Here is a 20,493-nt window from a genome sequence, read left to right as displayed (position 1 = left end):
TGGAATTAATCATTATTGTTGGGGGGCAATACATATATTTGACAGAACTAGAAGAACAGACTCGAAAAGCTCTAGAACTGGATCAGGAACGAAAACGAGCAAAAGAAGAAGCAGAACGGCTTGAAAAGGAGCGTCGAGCTGCTGAAGAGGCCAAGTCTGCTATAGCAAAACAAGCTGCTGACCAGATGAAGAATCAGGAACAGCTAGTAAGGGGACTTAGTTCTATTAGAGAAAAAGAAAAATTTAAATAAAAGCATAGAGTGAACTTTCTTTAAAAAACCAACCAAGTGTTTTATGTTTTCTGAAAAGCAAACCCTAAAAACAATGAGTGGAAATAAACCTAAACATTGTATTTCTGCCTAAAGAAAAACCTAAAAATGAAACAATAAAATATATTTTTCTACAGATTATTTATAAATGCAGTCTATTGCCAATGAAAGATTCTGACTCACTTAAGACTTTGGACAGGTTCTATAATAAGCCAGCTGGTATTTTTATGCTTTAGTTATAAGTTGATACTTTATGTTCTAGTTTCTATAAGATAACTATTGGCCATAATTGGTTGGGTTTTTTTTTTTTTATTTAGTGGAGTATGCATGTCACTTAGAAGATCCTGGATTTAAATATAGTTCAGGCATTTACTTGCTATGTGTCTTTGAGCCTCAGTTTCCTCACTTTGAAAAGTGGAATGATAATACCAAATAGGATTGTTTGGGGAATTAAATGATTTGACAAAGGGCTCTTTAAACCATAAAGCATTATATAAATATAATTTTTTCTTTTGTAGACTTTAGCAAATAGCTTGTTTATTGATAAAAGTTAAAGAAAATAGCTTCTCAGTTATACATTTTAGGTTCTTGGTACTGAAACAGGATTAACTTCTTGTCTATAGAATAATAAAAATCTTTTTGTTTCTATATTAACTCATTGTCTCAAGGACCTACTATAAATAAGATATTAAATACCTTACAGAAATAGTTGCCTTTTCTAAAAATGAAAAGGCTAAGAAAAATGTGTAAGATAGCCCAAGCATGTGCATTAAAGTTTTGTTGACTTAACATATCATAAGATTATTCAAAATATATTGAGTTTTTTAAGTCTTGGTAATCCTCTTATTTATTTTAGGCAGCAGAACTTGCCGAATTCACTGCCAAGATTGCACTTCTAGAAGAAGCCAAGAAGAAAAAGGAAGAGGAAGCTACTGAGTGGCAACACAAAGTAACCATTTGTTTGTCCATTTACTAGTTTTCATTGAATAGCTATTTTGTACCCAGCAGTATGCCCAAGAGTATGCTGACTTTATAGAGAAGATTATGATGCTATCATAACTTAGAGGGTGAAAGACACATATATGTGTTTGGGTATTATAAATATTTACTTATTAATGTAAGCTAAGTGCCTTGGGAACACATAAGAGGTGATTAATTTCTGTGGGAACAAGATAGATGTTGAGGGAAACTCACATATGTTTAAGCTGACTCTTGAGTAATAAACCTAATTTATTAAAAGATTGGAAGTAGTTAGGGACTAGATAGGTGGTCATTCCAGACAGAACTGAATGAATATAGGAAGTATGAACATACATGATAGATTGGAGGACAACCAGTAAGCAACCAAAGCTTAGAGTATGGATAGGTTCAGAAATGTTGGGAGATGTGGCTGGCAAGTTAGATAATAGAAAATTAAATTGCTAAAGGCTTTAAATAAATGCCCTGCTAAGGCAAAGCCATAGAGCAGGGGTTCTCAAACTTTTTAAACAGGGAGCCAGTTCACTGTCCCTCAGACTGTTGGAGGGCCGGACTATAGTTTAAAATACTATGAACAAATTCCTATGCACACTGCACATATCTTATTTTGAAGTAAAAAACAAACGGGCAAAAACACCCGCATGTGGCCCATGGGCCATAGTTTGAGGATGCCTGCCGTAGAGAATATCTGTAGACTTCAGGCTCAGAAGATTTTGAAACAGGATTTTAAGATGATCAGTTATGATTTTATAAAAATAATTTAACAACCAGTATGGAGGATGAATTGGGATAGTGGATACTTAAGAGATAAAGACCCAAACTAAGGATGTGAATATGAGAATGAAGAGGAGTGAGAAGAGTTAATAGACATTTTGTGGTAGATTCAAAAGGGCATGGCAGCCAGTGATTGGTCATGAAGTTGAATAAGAGGAAAAGGATGCAATGAATATGATACTGAGATTTCTAATGTGAGTTCCTAAACAGATGAAACCACCATTGTCTAAAGTAGAACACAGGTGTAAAATCAGGAAGACTGAGGAATATAAGATGATGAGAGTTAAATGACATTAACTCTTGTAACTATAATAATAATTTTTTATGCTCAAAGAAGATAGTTATATATGATGATTTTTCCTACAATAAAATGTACTTATTACAGAAAACAGTTTTCTTTTACTCTTAGATAAATTTTCTTTGTAGCAGTTTAAATTTTATTGGGAAGTTTTTGATTTACTGAAAATTATGTGTATGTATATATATATAATGCTGCAAAAGGAATAAAATTCTGTTAATCTCTCAGGTACTGAATTTTTGTTATTAGAATTTTACAAGTCCCTTTTAGGGATGATTTATGAACTTCAGAGACATGTAAACTTTAAAAATGCTAGAGATGCAAATCCTTGAATTAAAAAACATTAGAATATATACACAAAAGAAAATTACATTCTCACAAACTAAGATCACTGTTGTAAAAGCCTAGTGCATATCCTTCCAGTATCTTTTCTGTATGTGTGTATATACATACACATTTATATATTCAAAATGAAATCTTACTATGAATACTCCATTTTAGTGAATTTTCATATCGTCTAATATTGGACTAGATTAAAAATTTCCCCATTTACTCAAAAAGTCTCAACTTATGGCTAATTTACCAGGCTAGTGTTCAAAGTAGTACTTTGCATTGCCTCTGTTTGCTCTGAGTCTCTTTTAATGTAGGACAGTCTCTCCTTTTATGATTTTGATTTATTGAAGGTACCTGCACATGTCCCACTTGCTGTATTTAGTTGCTTTCTCATGGTGTTATTTCAGCTTGTCCTTTAACCCCGATATTTCCTGTGAACCAGAAGTTAGATTCTAGTAGCTTGAGGAATAAAAGTTTTTAATCACGATGCTTCAGAAGTGAGACTTCCATATATAATTAATTTATCATCTCTACTGGAGCACTTGAGAGTAAAAGAGAACGTTGATAATTACACCAGGACATAGTGTAAAGCCAGACTTTTCCAGGTAAACTAGGACAATATGATCACCCAAATAATTGGTGGTATTGGATACTGCAATTTGTATTAGAAGACACTTAATATCTAGTTAACCAGTCATTAGTATTTTAAGTTGATCATTGGATTAGAGTAATGACAGACTAATTCTTCTGTTGTTTGGTTATATTTTTCCCTTTGTGGCTCAAATGTTATCTATTTAATATTAGGTATGGCATTTTTCGGCATTATAGAAATATCCATTTACCATCAGCATTTGCATAACCAATTTTAGCAAAAATTGATAATCCTTGCCAGAATTAGTAATTCTATTAGGGTTTGCAAATGATGATTTTTAAATTTTTGTCTCTCTTACCTGCTGGCATTCTTCTATAAAAAATAGAGCTTTCATCAATAGGGCCAATTTTCATTACCTTGAAATATAGTTTATGTTAGGAAGGCAGGATAGTCCAGGTGCAGTGGCTGATGCCTGTAATCCTAGCACTCTGGGAGGCTGAGGCGGGTGGATCACTGAAGGCCAGGAGTTCAAGACCAGCCTGAGCAAGAGTGAGACCTCCATCTCTAATAAAATTAGAAAGAAATTAGCTGGATAACTAAAAATATATAGAAAAAATTAGCCGGGCATGGTGGCACATGCTTGTAGTCCCAGGTACTAGGGAGGCTGAGGCAGAAGGATTGCTTGAGCCCAGGAGTTTGAGGTTGCTATGAGCGAGGCTGATGCCACGGCACTCTAGCCCAGGCAACAGAGTAAGACTCTGTCTACAAAAAAAAAGAAAGGCAGGATAATTTGATTCTTTTAACTATCAGTTTTTAAAGTAAATTGCTCATAAACTTATTTTTAATGTTTCAGGCTTTTGCAGCACAGGAAGACTTGGAAAAGACCAAAGAAGAGTTAAAAACTGTAATGTCTGCCCCACCTCCACCTCCTCCACCACCAGTCATTCCACCAACAGAAAATGAACATGATGAACATGATGAGAATAATGCTGAGGCTAGTGCTGAATTATCAAATGAAGGGGTAATGAACCATAGAAGTGAGGAAGAACGTGTAACAGAAACACAGAAAAATGAGCGTGTTAAGAAGCAACTACAGGTATTTAAAATTTGCCATTGTATTCACATTTAAAATATAATTTGCATTTTCCCCATCTAAGACAAACTCACTTAAAAAGAACGTATAATTTTTAGAAGCCTTGTGATTGGTTTGTGAATGAGTGGCCTACAATCATGTTATTTCATTTCTTCCATTGTATGACCCTGTTAACAAATGTTGTTAGCTTTGTATAATCAGACCTTAACCTAGTGAGTTATTTAATTATAGCTTGATCCATTTTAAGAGGTAGAAAGTGTTCTAATACTTTGTTAAAAAAACAAAAGAATTTAGTTTTTAAACAGTAAAATGTACATTGAAAGGCAATAATACTTAATAGACTACATTAAGACATTACATAATCTTATTCAGATTTTATAATGGCAAAAGGTCAGTTTATTAAATGTATATAATTAGATCAAAATAGGGAATTTTAATATGAAGCCTTTATTCCTGGTAAGTTATCTAATATTTTAATTGGTGAAATCTTTAAATATTAGTAAAAGAAAATGAGGCAATATTTGCAATAAATATATTAAGACTTTGTTGAAGATTTCCTTCATGGTATACATTTTAGATCTTGTAATGTTACTCTAAAATGGCTTCATTGAACTTTTTGTAAGTCATTTCCAGTATTGGGTGAGAAAGTTAAGGAAATTTAGAATAATATGCAAAATATCTTGGTTGTTAAAGGCCATGGATATTCCTTCCTTGCCATTACCATCACTGTTACTAAAAGTAAAACAAACACACTTCAGAGAAAAAAGTTTCACAGTGGAAATTTTAGTAGATTTGGCATATGTATATGTATTTTTGCATCTTTAAATCATTTTCATGAATTTTTTAAAACTGAGAAAAATATAATAGTCATACTTCTTATTTTTTAAATATAGGCATTAAGTTCAGAACTAGCCCAAGCCAGAGATGAAACCAAGAAAACACAAAATGATGTTCTTCATGCTGAGAATGTTAAAGCAGGCCGTGATAAGTACAAGACTCTGCGACAAATCCGACAAGGCAATACAAAGCAGCGTATTGATGAGTTTGAAGCAATGTGAGAGCTGTTATTTTGCATACATGTTCTTCATAAGCTGAACCACCAACAGAGAAAAGCAGGCCTTTGCAGATGTCATGGAATGCATCCCACCTTGCCAAAGCACTTATATCAGTTTGACTGTGGTGGCTAAAAGACAAATTTAAGGGGAGCTCTTCAACATTAAGGCAGTGTGATGTCATGCTTGATTTTCATTTTCTTTTGGGTCAGGGAATGGAGAATGGTGTTCCATCACCCCCCTTCATATTTTTCACTTTCCATTTTTTTTTTCTGTTGAAGCTTAACACTAATGATCATGTCTGACAAATGTGTTTGTTTGGTTTGAGCACTTTGTACATTTTAAAGGATAATGGTGACATTTTAATGAGTGTTTTCCTTGCCCCTTCCATATATGTCCACATTTTCACTCACTTAGCATTTTCTCAGTGTGCCCTTCTCATATCCTGCCATGCCCACAGCCATAATTCTGCCATCATAGAGATCAAGCAGTGTTTAAAATGATGGTAGGTTGCAGAGTGGACAGTCCTTTTGATCATTGTGTAGAAGATGGCTATGAATCATGAAAGAGATTAGAATATTTAATAGTATAGTATACAATTGGTGGTTAAGTTTTTTAAATCCCAATTTAATTCCATTATTGGATATTTGATATTTGCTTACTTAACTGCAGTCATCTTTGACAACTAAATCGATTGGTGTTTCATCTCCTATAAGCCTCCGATGGTTTTCTTTGTTTGCCGATTCAGAGATGTAGACAGCAGGTTCCTAGGAGAGTTTATTGATAAAATAGTCTCTGAAAGATTTTTTAAAGGTTTGCTCTTTCATAGATTGATTTAGAAAAACAAACGATTAATAAACGAAACTACATTTGTTGGTAATTGTCTTTAATCATTTGAAAAAAAAAACCTGGATCTTTCTGGAACGGTGGCATATGAAAACAACAGTCCCAAGAAGGGGACAGTAATGTAACACTACCTCACTACTACACCTGCGATGACTGGTTGTTAAAACACAATGGAGTGTGTAAGCTATATGTTTTATATTCCATAGTGGTGGTCTCAGTCATTTAGGAATACTTTTGAAATTTCATTTTCCTTCAGAATACTTTAGAATGCTGAATTTTTAACTGCCTTTTTGTTGAGTCAAACTGTGGGGCTCTGATTTGTATTAAAATTGTAAGCTCTCACTGATATACTATCTTCCTGGAGGGGTGTTGTATGGCTGAGGAAGTGTGTGTATATGTGTATGTATGTATGTGTAGAGAGAGAGATGCTATTCTTGTAGCATATGAAGGGTGTCTGTACCTTCATTTCTTGATATGATAGTTACATAATCATTTTAGTATATTTGGTTTCTAAATCACTATGCTTATTTTTTTTCAGTCTCTAAATAAAAATACTTAAATTTGGTTTGTTAATCCTATTTTAGAAATTATAATTTTAGTTTACATTAATTTCAATTAAATCTTACTGAAGAAATCTTTCCAGTTAGAAAGATGTTCCTAATATTCACATGTTCTAACATTTTCTTTGTTGTAAAAACACCTAGATTTGAAGATACAGAAAGCCTTGTTTTCTCTGTGTGGTTCAGCTACTTTCCATTTGGTATTATGCATTCAAATTTACATTTATCTATTAAAATTGCCATTTTATTAAACATTTTTCATGCACAGTAGATTCAAGTTGTGTCTGAAAATATCTCTTGTGCTTTTTTGATTTTGCTGACTTTTAAAAGGATTAATCTGGGCAGACATTATACAAAGGAAAGGCTGCATTTAATATATTTTTTGGACTTTGTAGGACAAAAGATAACTGGTTAACCTTGAAGTGACTGTTGTACTGTGGTTGTGCACATGCTTCAAAACCCTATCGAAGAGAATGTTTCTACTTGTTCATCAGAGGAACAGGAATGGTGGATCCCTACTAGTCATACTTTGAAACATAAATGTTCACCTTAAAACAATTGCCATAATAAGTGAAAATCTGGATTTCCATTGGAGTTGTGTGCACTACCATTGCTACATCAGTTTGATACAGTGTTGAAAATTTGCCAGTTATATTTGCTGTTTATAAATCTATTTGTAGATTAGGATTAAAATGGATTTAATCCATTTTTAAAGCTGTGTGAATTTTTCTAAACAGTAACAACCATTTGCATTATGGGTCTTCATAGGGATTAAACCAATTATAACTTTTATCATTAGCAATTGAGAGCACATGTTCATATAGCAATGTAAAAATACACTAATAAGTATTTGATAAATTCCAGTAGGCTTTTGCCATTAGCATAATTTTGTGTTGTACAATTAAGTTACAGTTACATCTCTAATTTTGGATAATATTCATTGGTTAACAATAAAGTGACAAAAGCTCATGCCTTCAAGGTCCACTGTTGTTTTTTGACATGGATTTCCTGTATATTTCCTGATCATTATAATCTTTCAGAGCCATGAATCATCACATCTTAAAAATGAGAAGTGGATAGGAAAACTTTTAAAATTCTCATAGATTAACCCTTTCCCCAAAATTTTACCTCTTTTAGTATGGAAGTAATAGTGATTAATTCTGTGGAAAAATCACTAAATTGACTGTCTTGACAACAGAAAGTAATTTAGGATTTCTAGTCATTGCTTTTATTGTATAGTATTTAGTTTCTTTTTCCTGAGGGAGATAACAGTTTCTTGTCATTGATTCATCTCACTACTAAAATTTTCATATTCTTTAAAAGAACTATATGCTAAGTGCAGTTATTTAAATATATATTTTTATTTTAAAGCTTTGTTACAGAGCAGTTACCATAAATCTAGAAGTTAATTGCTTTTTTAAAAGCTTCTTACTAATTTTAACATGATTCTTAAGTGATATCTGTTCTAAAATAGTAAAAGCCAAGGATCTTCTCAGTTTATAGTAATATTTAACTGTCACTTTATTATTTCCATTCTCAAGGTCAGGTAATGATTACTTTAATTCTGTCAGAAAAGAAAAGGGAATTTTATATAATATTTTGCTTTATATCTAATCAGAGTTTTTAAGAACTAGAATTATCACTTACAAAGTTATCTTAGATTTTAGTGGAACTTGCTCTTGATTATCATTAGAAAAATGTTTCATTATTAGTGTTGTGATTTAAAAAAGATTTCCCACCACTGTCTATCTTACTTTTGATCACTTTGTTGATTAAATGTTTTTAGAAAGAAAAATAAAATAAACTTTTTAAATTCAAAAGCATCCCATTTTAAGTAGGCACAATAAAAAGTCTTTTTAAAGTTAAAACTTGAAACTAAACTATAAAGAATTTCTTTAGCATTAATATGCTGAGCTGATGAGTAAAACCAAGGCCAAGATATTAATGTGACGAATAAGGGAAAACAGTTAAATGTGGAGATAAATTCCACTGGTAGACAAATTCCTGTCTTTAAATTTGTTATAAATTAACAGAACTTTACCATTTTTTTTTTTATTTTGTGCCTTCTTCATTCTTTGTTTAACTAGGAGATTATCAAATATTCTAGTGTGCGTTATCATGTAAAGTGACAGTGTTCCAAAACTTTCAAAAGATCAGGATTCTGCAGATGTTTTTGATAACTTCATCAAATGTTTGGCCAATCTGACTCCTCACATTCCACACTGGTGGCTAAGAAAAATTGGCTCACAATAATGTTCCATATGTCAAAGCCTATCACGTTCTTATGCTTGGCTTTTCTAATTAAATAATTTAAACTCCCATTTTTTCTTCAGTAGACCATCTTAGTATGTCCATCAATCAAAATTAAGAGCTGCCATTTTCCCTGTGGAAAGATCATGACTATTTACTTTGTATCCTCACTACTCTGTCCTTAAACTCCTGTGGTACAGAGTTTGGGGTAGTATATACTGCTTTGTAGTTGAAATATCCATTATTATTTTGTGCAGAATTTTAATGTTCAAGATCATGACTAAGATAATTACACCATGACACATCCCGTGCAATCAGGTTTATGTTTTGGCTCTGGAGAATCCTAGCTACTCAGTGGCTCCATGTTCTTACTTAATGATCTTCATTTAGCCAATAATAAGTGCCTGCTATATTCGAGGACTTAGAAACAAGATTAGAATGACTGTTATCCTTTATTTTGGCCTACATTAAAATATGGACCTTCAAGTAATTTATCTTAGCTCTTAGATCACTTGCATTTATCTATTACAATATCGTTTCTTTCAAAATGGCAGTGCCATATTGTTGCTTCATGTTATCTGTATGCCCAGATTCCTCCATGCTTGTAGCTAGCCAATTGCTTCCATTTGTGTAATTTATTATTTTTAATTACCCTATTCTAATTGTTTTCACTTTTATTTAATGGTCATTTAAATTTTTGATTTGTTTTGGTATTTATGCATGTTATTTAGTTTGCTCTTAAAAATAGTGAATACTGGTTTTAGTTTTTTATCTTTACTAAATCAATATAGCCAAATGTCCATCTTCCTAGAAATATGGAAACTGAATTTCTGAGATTATTTATGTGACTATCCTTGGAAAAGTTCCTTTTTATAAAACATATTTATTATATGAAATTCTTATGCTTATTATAATGTATGCCATGATATCCCTATTTTTACAACTTAAATAAGATGTTTTAGACCTAGAAATGCATGTATTTCTTGAAATCATAAGTTAATATCTATTTCCCTTTGCTTTTACTTATATTGAAAAGTCTATGAAATTCAAGTCTAGCATTTGAATCCCATATGCCATTGTTCCATTTATATGATTATTCACTTTTAAATTTTAGCTATTTTGTCTCAGTGATAACACTTAGGAGATGAAGGACACTGCTACAAAATAAGGAATATCAATAGCAGGAAAATTAGTAACTGATAGAGAATATGAATACTCAGCATAGGTTTCTCAAGTATGCTTATTTTCTGATAAATTACTTAATTTTCACTTCATAGACCAAATTTTAAACATTGGTTAATAAAAATATCCTAAGATATAGTCTTTAGTTATAAAGGTTTTTCTAACGTTATGGGAAGATTTATTTTATACCCAACTGACAAACCAGTCAAGGATAGTAATTGGTAATATCTGTATTAAATATTGAAGAGATTAATAGAGTTAGTGTTCAGTTGAATCCTCATTTTTTATTATGGTAAAATATACATAACATAAAATTTACCATCTTAACCATTTTCAGGTATGCAGTTTTGTGGCATTAAGTACATTCACATTGTTGAGCAATCATTACCATCATCTGTCTCCAGAAGTTTTTCATCATTTCAACCTGAAACTCTGTACCAATTAAACAATAACTCCGTTTTGCCTCCTTCCTAGTCCCTGGTAACCACTGTTCTACTTTCTGTCTCTATGAATTTGACATTTCTAGGTACCCCATAAAAGTGACTCATACAATATTTGTCATTTTGTGTCTGGTTTATTTCACTTAGCATAATATTTTTGAGATTTATTCATGTTGGAGCATGTATCAGAATTTTATTCCTTAAGGCCAAATAGTATTCCATTGTATGTCTACACCATATTTTGTGTTTATCCATTTATCAGTTGATGGACATTTGGGTTGTTTCTGCCTTTTGACTATTGATAATGCTGCTATGAGCATTGGTGTACAAATATTTGTTAGATTTCCTGCTTTTAGTTCTTTAGAGTACATAACCCAGAAATGGAATTACTAGATCATATGGTAAATCTATGTTTAATTTTTTGAGGAGCTGTCATACTATCTTCCATAGTAGCTGCACCATTTTCCATTCCCACTAGCAGTGCACCAGGGTTCTAATTTTTCCACATTCTCACCAACAGTTGTTATTTCTGGGCTTTTGTTTGCTTCATTTTGATAATAGCCATCTTAATGGTGAAGTGATACGCCATTGTGGTTTTGATTTGCATTTTCCTAAGATCCATTTCCCAGATCATAAAAGATAATGGGTATCTTTTCACATACTTACTGGCCATTTGTAAATCATCTTTAGAGAAATGTCTATTCAAGTTTTATCTTTTGTTTACTTTTTTGTTCTAGGAATTCTGTATATTCAGGATTCAGGATATTAATTCCTTCTTGGATATATGGGTTGCAAATATTTCTCACATTGTGTGTTGCATTTTCACTCTCTTTTTATTTTTATTTTTTTAGAGACAAGAGTCTCACACTGTCGCCCAGGCTGGAGTGCAGTGACACAATCATAGCTAACTGCAGCCTGAACACCTGGGCTCAAGTGATCCTCCTGCCTCAGTAGGTGGGGAGGCGGGGAGTAGCTGGGACTATGGGTGCATGCCACCATGCCCGGCTAATTTTTAAATTTTTTTGTAGAGACAGAGTCTCACTATGTTGCCCAGGCTGGTCTTGAACTCCTAGACTCAGGCAGTCCTCCTGTCTTGGCCTCCCAAGTAACTGGGACTGCAGGCATGAGCCACCCAGGCAGGAGCCAGGGCTCCTTTTCACTCTATCAAGTGTTCTTTGATGCACAAAAGTTTTTGCTTTTGATGAAGTCCACTTTATTTTTTTGTTGCTTGTGCTTTTGGTTTTTGTTTTATAAAGAGGAAAAATAATTTTTAATTAAGCTATCATAAAAAAAAAGAGGTAGAGTAAACAGATAATATATTTAGTGGTTAAGGTCTCTGGACTCTACAGAGATGAAAAGTAAATAGAAAAAAATGTGCATCAATGTGCACTGACTATAGGATGGTAAAGCTAGTGTGAGGGAATTTATGGAGCCTTGAATCCTGTGCTAAGGTGGCTTAGTTTGGGGACAGCTGGTGGCTTTGGGAAGGCACAGCTACAGAAGGGAACAATAACTAAACCTTGCTAGAAAAAGAAAATCGATGGCACTATGTAAAGTATACTCCAAAATGCCAGAGGATAAAGAAAGCATACTAGAATTATGTAAACTGTAGTTAGCCTAACGAAAGGCTGTGGGCTGGGAATGAATTACACTACTGCCTTCTGAGAATTTAAAGGAAATGTCTAGATATAATTTGCTCTCATATTTGCTATATAGTTCATGTTTGAAGTAATATTTTTTTTCTTATGTTCGGAAGGACCTCTGTTGGGACACTTAAGACCACAGTTGCTATTCTTTTATTCATAACCCTTTGGGGATGAGTTCTTCAGTGGCACAAAAGAACTGGAACTTAAAGACATCTAAGAACAAATGGATTAAGTTCTGGGTTCTAACTCCAAGTCTTACTCTCTTGTACCCTAGTTTTTATAACTGATTTCATAATTCTGAATCAGATTGTCTGTTTCAGAGTATTTCTCTGGAACCAGATTATGGACACTTCTAGATGCATTGTCTTCCCAAAACTGAAGTGCCTAACTAAGGGTTAGTATCTGTGTACTTTTGAATAATTAATACTGGTTTATAGTTGAAAAACTGTTGCCTCAGAGTGGTGCTTATAACAACAGTTCTATCATGCTCCTTTCTGCTCTCACTTGATGCTAATAATGTAGTGACTGGAAGAAATTTGATGGTTTTTTTGAAAGAAGTTGAAAAATTAGTTCTTTCAGCTCGTTATAAGGGGTTATATTCACCAAAACAATCAGTGAAGATTATTTTAGAACATACATACACAATTATTTACTGGCTGTGACAGCTTTGAACAACTCACTTTGGAAATTTCTATAGCTTCTTTTTTTTTAAGTTGAGAACCATATTTGATTATGCCCATCAACTTAGCTTTTGCTAGAGGTATGATTTGATTCATCTCTTTATGCTGAAATGATATCTCAGATTATTTTACTTCTTATTTTGTTTCTCTAGATAATTCCTAACATAATCTAGTTCTCAATTTTTAGGCCATAAAGATGTTCGAATATAGGAAGATATCTTTTGGTAATCTAAGTTACTAGTAGATGGCTTTCCCCTTGCTAACTGAAATATAATGCCTTACTATTAGTATATAGATTCAATGTAGAATTTTGTAACATTTTAATTTGTATATTTTAAAAGCAGTATTGAAAGACAAAATGTTTTAATATATGCAAAATTAAATCATAATTCAGTGATCTTTTAATTATTTCATTAATATATGCAATTGTACTTGACAGTAGCTCATTTGGGTTTCTTAAAACCTTTAGGTTGGTTAAACTACCTGCTATTTATTTCCAAAAAATATTAACATCTTTTAAAAGCAGTTGATTATAAATATGAAAAATGTTTTTGTGATAGGTGCAAAATATAATTAAATCACTATCATTTAGTAATTTATATGAATTCTTAAAATAACCTGAGAGGATGCCTCCGTTTTATAAAAACTTAGTACTAGACAATATAAGACCTGGAATTAGAACCCAGAACCTAATCACTTGGATATGGTTTGATGTACTAGGCCACATTGATTCCAGCATAAGCTGATATTTTAAGGATATTTAAAATGAATTTGGGGACATAGACTGTATCAAAGTTTGTGTATCCATTGGAAAAGTAGTTTTGCATCTTTAGAGGAAGGTATTGGTATGAAAATTTTTGAAATATACTCAAGCATTAGGAAGACTATAAGGAAGTATATCTTATAGATGACTTGTGTGATGTATACAGGTAGGAAAATGTTCTCTGCCATCTCTTGTTTTTGAGCCATTATGCTTTAGTTCTTATACATTAGATATTTAAAAGGTTTTCGGTGTAATGGTGTTATGAAAGGAATGCTGAAATGGGAGACAAAAAGGCATGGCTTTTATTCCCTTTTCTATAAAATAAGATATATATCAATATGCATTCATAGAGTCATTCAGTGATTTACAGAGCAATTGCTATTTATGCAAAGCACTGTCGAGTTAAGGAAGGGAGATGAGATTTTGTGATGCTGTAAAGGAAAGGAGTTAAGACATGGATTCAAGTTAATGACTAGAAAGTAAAGTAGTAAGTGCCAGAAGAAAAATTGAGATAAAATGTGCAGAAGTTAGGGAAATGAGAGGTCACTTAGTTCACTTTAGGCCACTTTATTTATTTATTTTTTCTTCACTGTTAACCTTGGCAGATAGGCCACTTTAATTCAATGCTTGTTCTTTCGACATTTCTTTCTGAAGTTAAGAAAATGTCCTTTCATTTTAGAGCTTACATTTTAGATCAAATATTGTGCCTTTAAAGTTTGACCTTAGTTCTTAAGTGATTTTCTTGGGCCACAAATATTTTGGGGGATACAGCCTAGATTTGTTTTGAAAGTGCTAATGATAGTTCATGTTAATCAGATAGAAGAAACATCGGATCTTTGTGGTTTCCCTCTTCCCCCTCCTCGTCCCTGAGAGTCACACTAAATTCTACATTTGAGTGCTACAGGGACCCAGATGGACTTAGTTTATAATGGTCACCATCTTCCCATTGCTCTTTCAGCCACTCAGTTCTGCTGAGTTCTGATCCCTGACAGCTGTTTATGCATAGTTTTTCTGGGCATGTTCATAAACTGAGTAGTCAAATTACAGACTGTAGCCCGTGGTGATTCCCAATCTAGAGATGCAGGGATCCTTTCCCAAATTCTCCTGCCTTGTCAACAAATTTTTTTTTAATTGCAGATGGCTAGATCCAGGATTTTTATCAGTTCAGAGTATATTAGATACATAGTCTGACAGACATTGAGAGAGACTGGGATAGATGTGAGCATGATATAGAAATAATTGCATGAGTTTTTGATTCCCACATCAGGTTTGAATCATGGCCCAACCACTTCGAGCTCTGTGACCTTGAGAATCCACTCAGCTGTTTTGAGCCTGTTTTCCCATCTGTGCAATGAGAGTGACACTGTTCATCTTGTGAGCACTGACTGTAATAGCAAACATGGAATACTTTGTTTATAGCCTTTGGCATACTGAAGGTGTTAATAAATAGTAACTTCTGTCATTTTGTTTTTCATAGTAATTTTGTTCATCTGTTAGTATTGTGGATATTAGGATTTGTAACTAAGTCTTTTGGATTCCATTATTAATGTCTTTTTTTTTCTTTTTCTTTTTTTTTTTTTTGAGACAGTCTCACTTTGTTGCCCAGGCTAGAGTGCCATGGCATCAGCCTACCTCACAGCAACCTCAAATTCCTGGACTCAAGTGATCTTCCTGCCACAGCCTCCCAAATAGCTGGGACTACAGGCATGCACCACCATACCCCTCTAATTTTTTCTATGTATTTTTAGTTGTTCAGCTAATTTTTTTCTATTTTTAGTAGAGACGGGGTCTCACTCTTGCTCAGGCTGGTCTTGAACTCCTGACTCCACGTGATCCTTCCACCTCGGCCTCCCAGAGTGCTAGGATTACAGGCGTGAGCCACTGGCCAGCCTACCCTATACCATTGTTAATGTCTTTTGTTGACCTTTTAAGGATTTTATTTGTGATTCTCTTAGAAGGTCTTGCCCAGCATATGTTTGCTGGGTGTGTGCCAGGCCATGTGCTAAGTATGTAGAGATTTAAAAAAAGACATAGTCTGTCCTAAGCAGTAATGAATTTATAGTTTACTTCCAGTAAATAAATAATTTACATGTGTCTGTTCAACCTCTTAATATGGTAGTTTCCCAGGTCTCAGTCCTCCTCTGTCTACACTTGCATCTCTTAGTGACCTTATCCAGTGTCATTGCTTTAAATACCATCTGTTTGCTGAAAATGCTCAGGTCTCTAGCCAAAACTTTTCCCCTGAACTTCAGATGTATATATCCAACTCTCTACATGACGTTTCCACTTGGATATAAGCATCTCAAACTTATGTCTAACCAAACTCAAGATCTTCCCTTCTTAAACTTGCTCCTGCCTCAGTCTTATTTACTGTTCTTAGTCAAGGAATGGCAATTCCCTTCTTCCAGTTAATCAGCCCAAAACCTTGACCAGTATGTGAGTCTTCTTTTCTCTCATAACCAATAGCCAGTCCAGTCGCAAATCTGGTGGCCCAGCACTCAAAATATGTCATATGTCCATATTCTTACATCCTCCACAGCCATTGCCCTGTCCCACACACACGATTGCCTGGACTAACACAAGAGCCTTCCATTCCATTTTCTTAATTTCTCTCTTGCTATTTTACGGTCTTTTAAGACAGCAACCTTGAACAGGTAAGTCAGATCATGTCACTTATGCTCAAGATCTCCAGAGGTTTCTCATCTTGAGTAAAAGCCATATCCTTTTCAGTGGCCACGATCTTGTCCCCTGTGGCAGCTCTTGGGCCTCATCTACTGATTTCCCCTTCTCATTAAACTGAAGTCACACTTGCTTCTTTGCTATTCTGTAAACCAGCCAGTCCAACTCCTGTTACCTCAGCTAGGAATGCTTTTTCCCAGATGTTTTTATAATTCACTCCCTTGCCACCTCCAGGATTTTGCTTAAATGTAACCTCAAGGAGGCCATTTTTTTTTTTTACCATCCTATTTAAAATTGCGCTTTCCTCGGCATTCTTTACCCATTTATTATCTTTATTTTTGTTTACAGCACTTACCATACAGCATGCTATATATATATATTTTACCTATTTTACTGTTTGTTGCCTGTTTCCTGCCACTAGAATGCACGTGCTCTGTGAGGGCAGGAATTTGACTGTTTTGTACACATGTGTGTTCGGTGCCGAGAGCGGTGCCTGGAACACCAACAGGTGCTCGCTGTTTGTTAAATGAATGGATGGATGAGTTCTGGGAGCGAAGAAGGGAGGCACGTGGTCTTGCTAGAGGGCTGTAAGGAAGGCTTCCTGGAGGAGATGCTGCCCAAGCCAAGCCTTTCAGGATGACTTAATCAGGGGGCAAAGGCAGGAAAAGTTATCCAGAGACAAGGAGCTGATGTTCAAATACATGATGGCACAAAAAGGCATGGAGCATGCTGGAACTGCCCATTTGTATTGAAAACATGTAAAGTTTGAGATTCAGAAGGTGGTGCCATTGAAATACCAGAAAATTGAAGCAGGTTTGGGTGTGCCTGTGACGTTTATTTTTTGGAATACAAATATTTTTTGAGTTTGAAATGCTGATAGAATGTTAGATGACACTTCCCAAGGGGAAAGTGTAAGGAGAGACACAGTGGGTTTGTGCCAACTTGAGGTACTGCCAGAGCAAGAGGAGTGTGTTCAGGAGAGAGAACTGTGTGCTATAGGACAGGAAGTTGAATAGCATCTGACCACCAGTGCCACATGGAAAAGAGAGGTCTGTTACAATACTTAAAGTGTCTGCTGGTTTGGGCAGCAAGAAAATTATTGCAAAGAGCAGTTTCTTTGGAGTTAGAATAATTATCACTTAGCTTAACTGTCCAGTGTCTTCTGGCAAGTGTTTCCCACAGACCTACACATAATTCTTATGCTCCAAAGAACAGGAAAATGCTCTTTCTAGCAATATCCTCTGTCAAACACCTGATGTCTGATGGTGACACTCTTGAGCATGCACCCCACTCCGCAGCCCTGCCCAAATCCAGGAGATTATGCCTAGTGAAGTGAAACTCGGCTCCCATATTTGCCATCTAGAGTAAATCTGCAGCTGCAATGATTTCATCCATTCAAATAATGTTCTTCATTCATTACACATTTATTAGATGCCTGAAGTTAGACCCTGAGGGTTCACAGATAATTGTAAACATCCTCTAGAGGAGGAAACACAAGAGTTAAATAATTGTGACAATGAAGCAAGTACACAAGAGAGGCATCCAAAGAGCTAGGGTGCAACCAACGTCTTGCTAGCATCAGCAAGGCTAGAGAAGTTATTGTAGCTGTCAGCAATTGCCTGGAGAGCTAGTACCATTTTCCACCCCCACTTCCATTTAGGGTCAAGAGAATGTCTCAGTAGATGTTCAGCAGTGGTCTCAATGCGAGTTCACAGAGGGACTCTGGAATACAGCACACCTTAGGGGTAATTTCCAACGCCAGGACCAAGGGCATCAGCTATGTGAGCAGATGTGGTCTGAGACCGAGTCCCTCTGCAGAGCTGAGCATGGGGCTGTGCTGAGTAGTGGTAGGATGCTCGCGCTGTCAGTTGGGAAAGTCTACTTACAACTTGGGTTACTTTCCTCAGGAGAGGTTAGGGTAGACTTCATGTATGTGCTGGAGCTGCTGAGGAACTTTGGTGGGAGGAGTCCTTCCATTTATTCATCCAAATAGGGACTAGTGCCTGCCAGGCACTGTGTACTTAGTCTTCAGGCACTAACATACTCTGAGTGACAAGTTCTTGCCCTAATGAACTGACTTTCTGTGGGAAGGACACAAACAGCAGTGAGAAGAATAATTAAAAAGAGGCAAAATTTTCATGGTCTTTTAAGTTTTTTTTAAAAAAAGGCAAATTGTAATAAGTGTTAGTTTGAATCATGTTAAATTGCTAATAGTAACCATCTTTGACCTATAAAAGCAGTGATTTTTACATCCACTTAAAACTATGAAAGAGGCCGGGCGCGGTGTCTCACGCCTGTAATCCTAGCACTCTGGGAGGTGGAGGTGGGTGGATCGCTCAGGGTCAGGAGTTCGAAACCATTCTGAGCAAGAGCAAGACCCCGTTTCTACTAAAAATAGAAAGAAATTAATTGGCCAACTAAAAACATATAGAAAAAATAATTAGCCGGGCATGGTGGTGCATGCCTGTAGTCCCAGCTACTCAGGAGGCTGAGGCAGGAGGATTGCTTGAGCCAGGAGTTTGAGGTTGCTGTGAGCTAGGCTGATGCCACGGCACTCTAGCCCAGGCAACAGAGTGAGACTGTCTCAAAAAAAAAAGAAAAAAAAAATATAAAAGGGACTGAGTTGGGAAAAATATAATCAGGGATAAGAAGGTCAGAAAAGGTCTCTGTGAGGAGGTGGCAGATAAGTTGCCACCTGGAGGAGAAAGAGTCTAGCTCCTCATCTTGTGTTTAAACCAAGATGCTAGATGCACATGCTGGAGGGATCAGACAGCGCTCTGGGCCTGGCGGGGACTGCGTCTAACCAGGAGTCTCCTGACCGGTCTTACCGAGGGAGGCCAACATCTATCTCTTAAGATACGGTGGGCCCAGTGTTGCTATGCCTTCTGATCTTCCCAGAGAAGCCAGAAAACGGGTTTGGAAGAAGAGCATTCAAAAATACTATATTTAAGTTGAAATGTAATTTTTATGTGACGACTCCCAAATTTTACATGTTAGCTATTTCAAAAAATTTTGAAAAAGCTTTGAAAGCCAAAGAAGATATATCTGCATGCTAGAAGATGCCCCCTGGACACCAATTTGCAATCTTCAAAGTATTCTGGGTGCAAAGTCTTTGAGGCAAGAAAGGACCTGACTCGGCCAGGGAAAAGACAGTAGGGCAGCGCGTCCAGAGCTGAGTGGACTGGAGGAGAGTGGTTTGTGAGATGAAGAGGGAAAGGAGCCAGATCACAAGGAGCTTTCTAAGCCACGCTAAGGAAGCCTGCAGGATCTAGGCCAAATGTCCACTGCGCAGTTTGGCCTGGGGGGAAAAACATTGCTGCCAGAATTAAGCTTAAAAAAGGATAAAGTCAGTAGAAGTTTGAGGGACAGAAGTACAGGGACAAAAGTGCAAATGTAGTTTGCACACAACAAGCTGTGTACCCGGGGTCTACACGGGGCTGCCTCCGTGGGAGGAAAGGAGCACCTTTTCCCAATCCACACAAAGGAGTCATAAAGGCTGCAGGGGTCCTTGGAGGTAGGTGTATTGATTTATTTTACAGTTCAGTAACCTGCCCCTAGACAACCATAGTGGCAGAGTCTGCATTTGGAGTTTGGTTTTCTTTGAAGTGGAAGAAACGTCCCATGTCCTTTTGATCGTGTAACACAACCTTTCCAGTTTAAAGCCAATTGAGACATGGCCACATGCTCCTTGGAGGATATTTTACCTGCATAACTCAAAGTGAATGCATCCGTTGATTTAGAGGTCAGAGAAGAATGCTTTAAGTCTTAAATTGAACACAGAGTAGCAGTGACCTGGAGATCCCATACACCAACCTGAAGAGCAGGTTCACATGGTCTAGGATCTCCAATCTGTCCAGAGCTTGGTGCTTCCATTTTCAAGATGGGGTGAGCATAGCTTAAGGATTTATAGCTGAAATACATGATTTACTCTTGTAGGGGAGAGAAGGCGTTCTTCTCTTTTTACTGACTGTTAAAGCCCTCAAAATCAAAGAAGGGTTTGTGCTCAAGAGATCTTAGAAATCTAGAGGAAAGTGAAATTGGAGGAGTGACGGTGGATG

At 35.7% G+C, this 20,493-nt stretch overlaps 1 protein-coding gene across 2 annotated transcripts in view; it reads left to right on the top strand.

The window, feature by feature from the left end:
- RDX (radixin) overlaps nt 1-20,493 on the top strand; it is a 73,696-nt gene that overhangs the window by 45,832 nt on the left and 7,371 nt on the right. The window contains exons 11-14 of one of the 2 annotated variants that reach the window (XM_012773755.3): nt 46-206; nt 1,126-1,218; nt 4,098-4,340; nt 5,231-5,391. In XM_012773755.3, the coding sequence (XP_012629209.1) occupies nt 46-206; nt 1,126-1,218; nt 4,098-4,340; nt 5,231-5,391 (658 nt within the window). Of the gene's footprint in view, nt 1-45; nt 207-1,125; nt 1,219-4,097; nt 4,341-5,230; nt 10,782-20,493 lie in introns of those variants that run through there. The other variant, XM_076002496.1, reaches the window with a different exon arrangement.

This window comes from Microcebus murinus, chromosome 4, assembly GCF_040939455.1.
Source record: "Microcebus murinus isolate Inina chromosome 4, M.murinus_Inina_mat1.0, whole genome shotgun sequence".
In the NCBI taxonomy this organism is placed as follows: domain Eukaryota; kingdom Metazoa; phylum Chordata; class Mammalia; order Primates; family Cheirogaleidae; genus Microcebus; species Microcebus murinus.
This window is presented reverse-complemented; position numbering and strand designations above follow the sequence as displayed.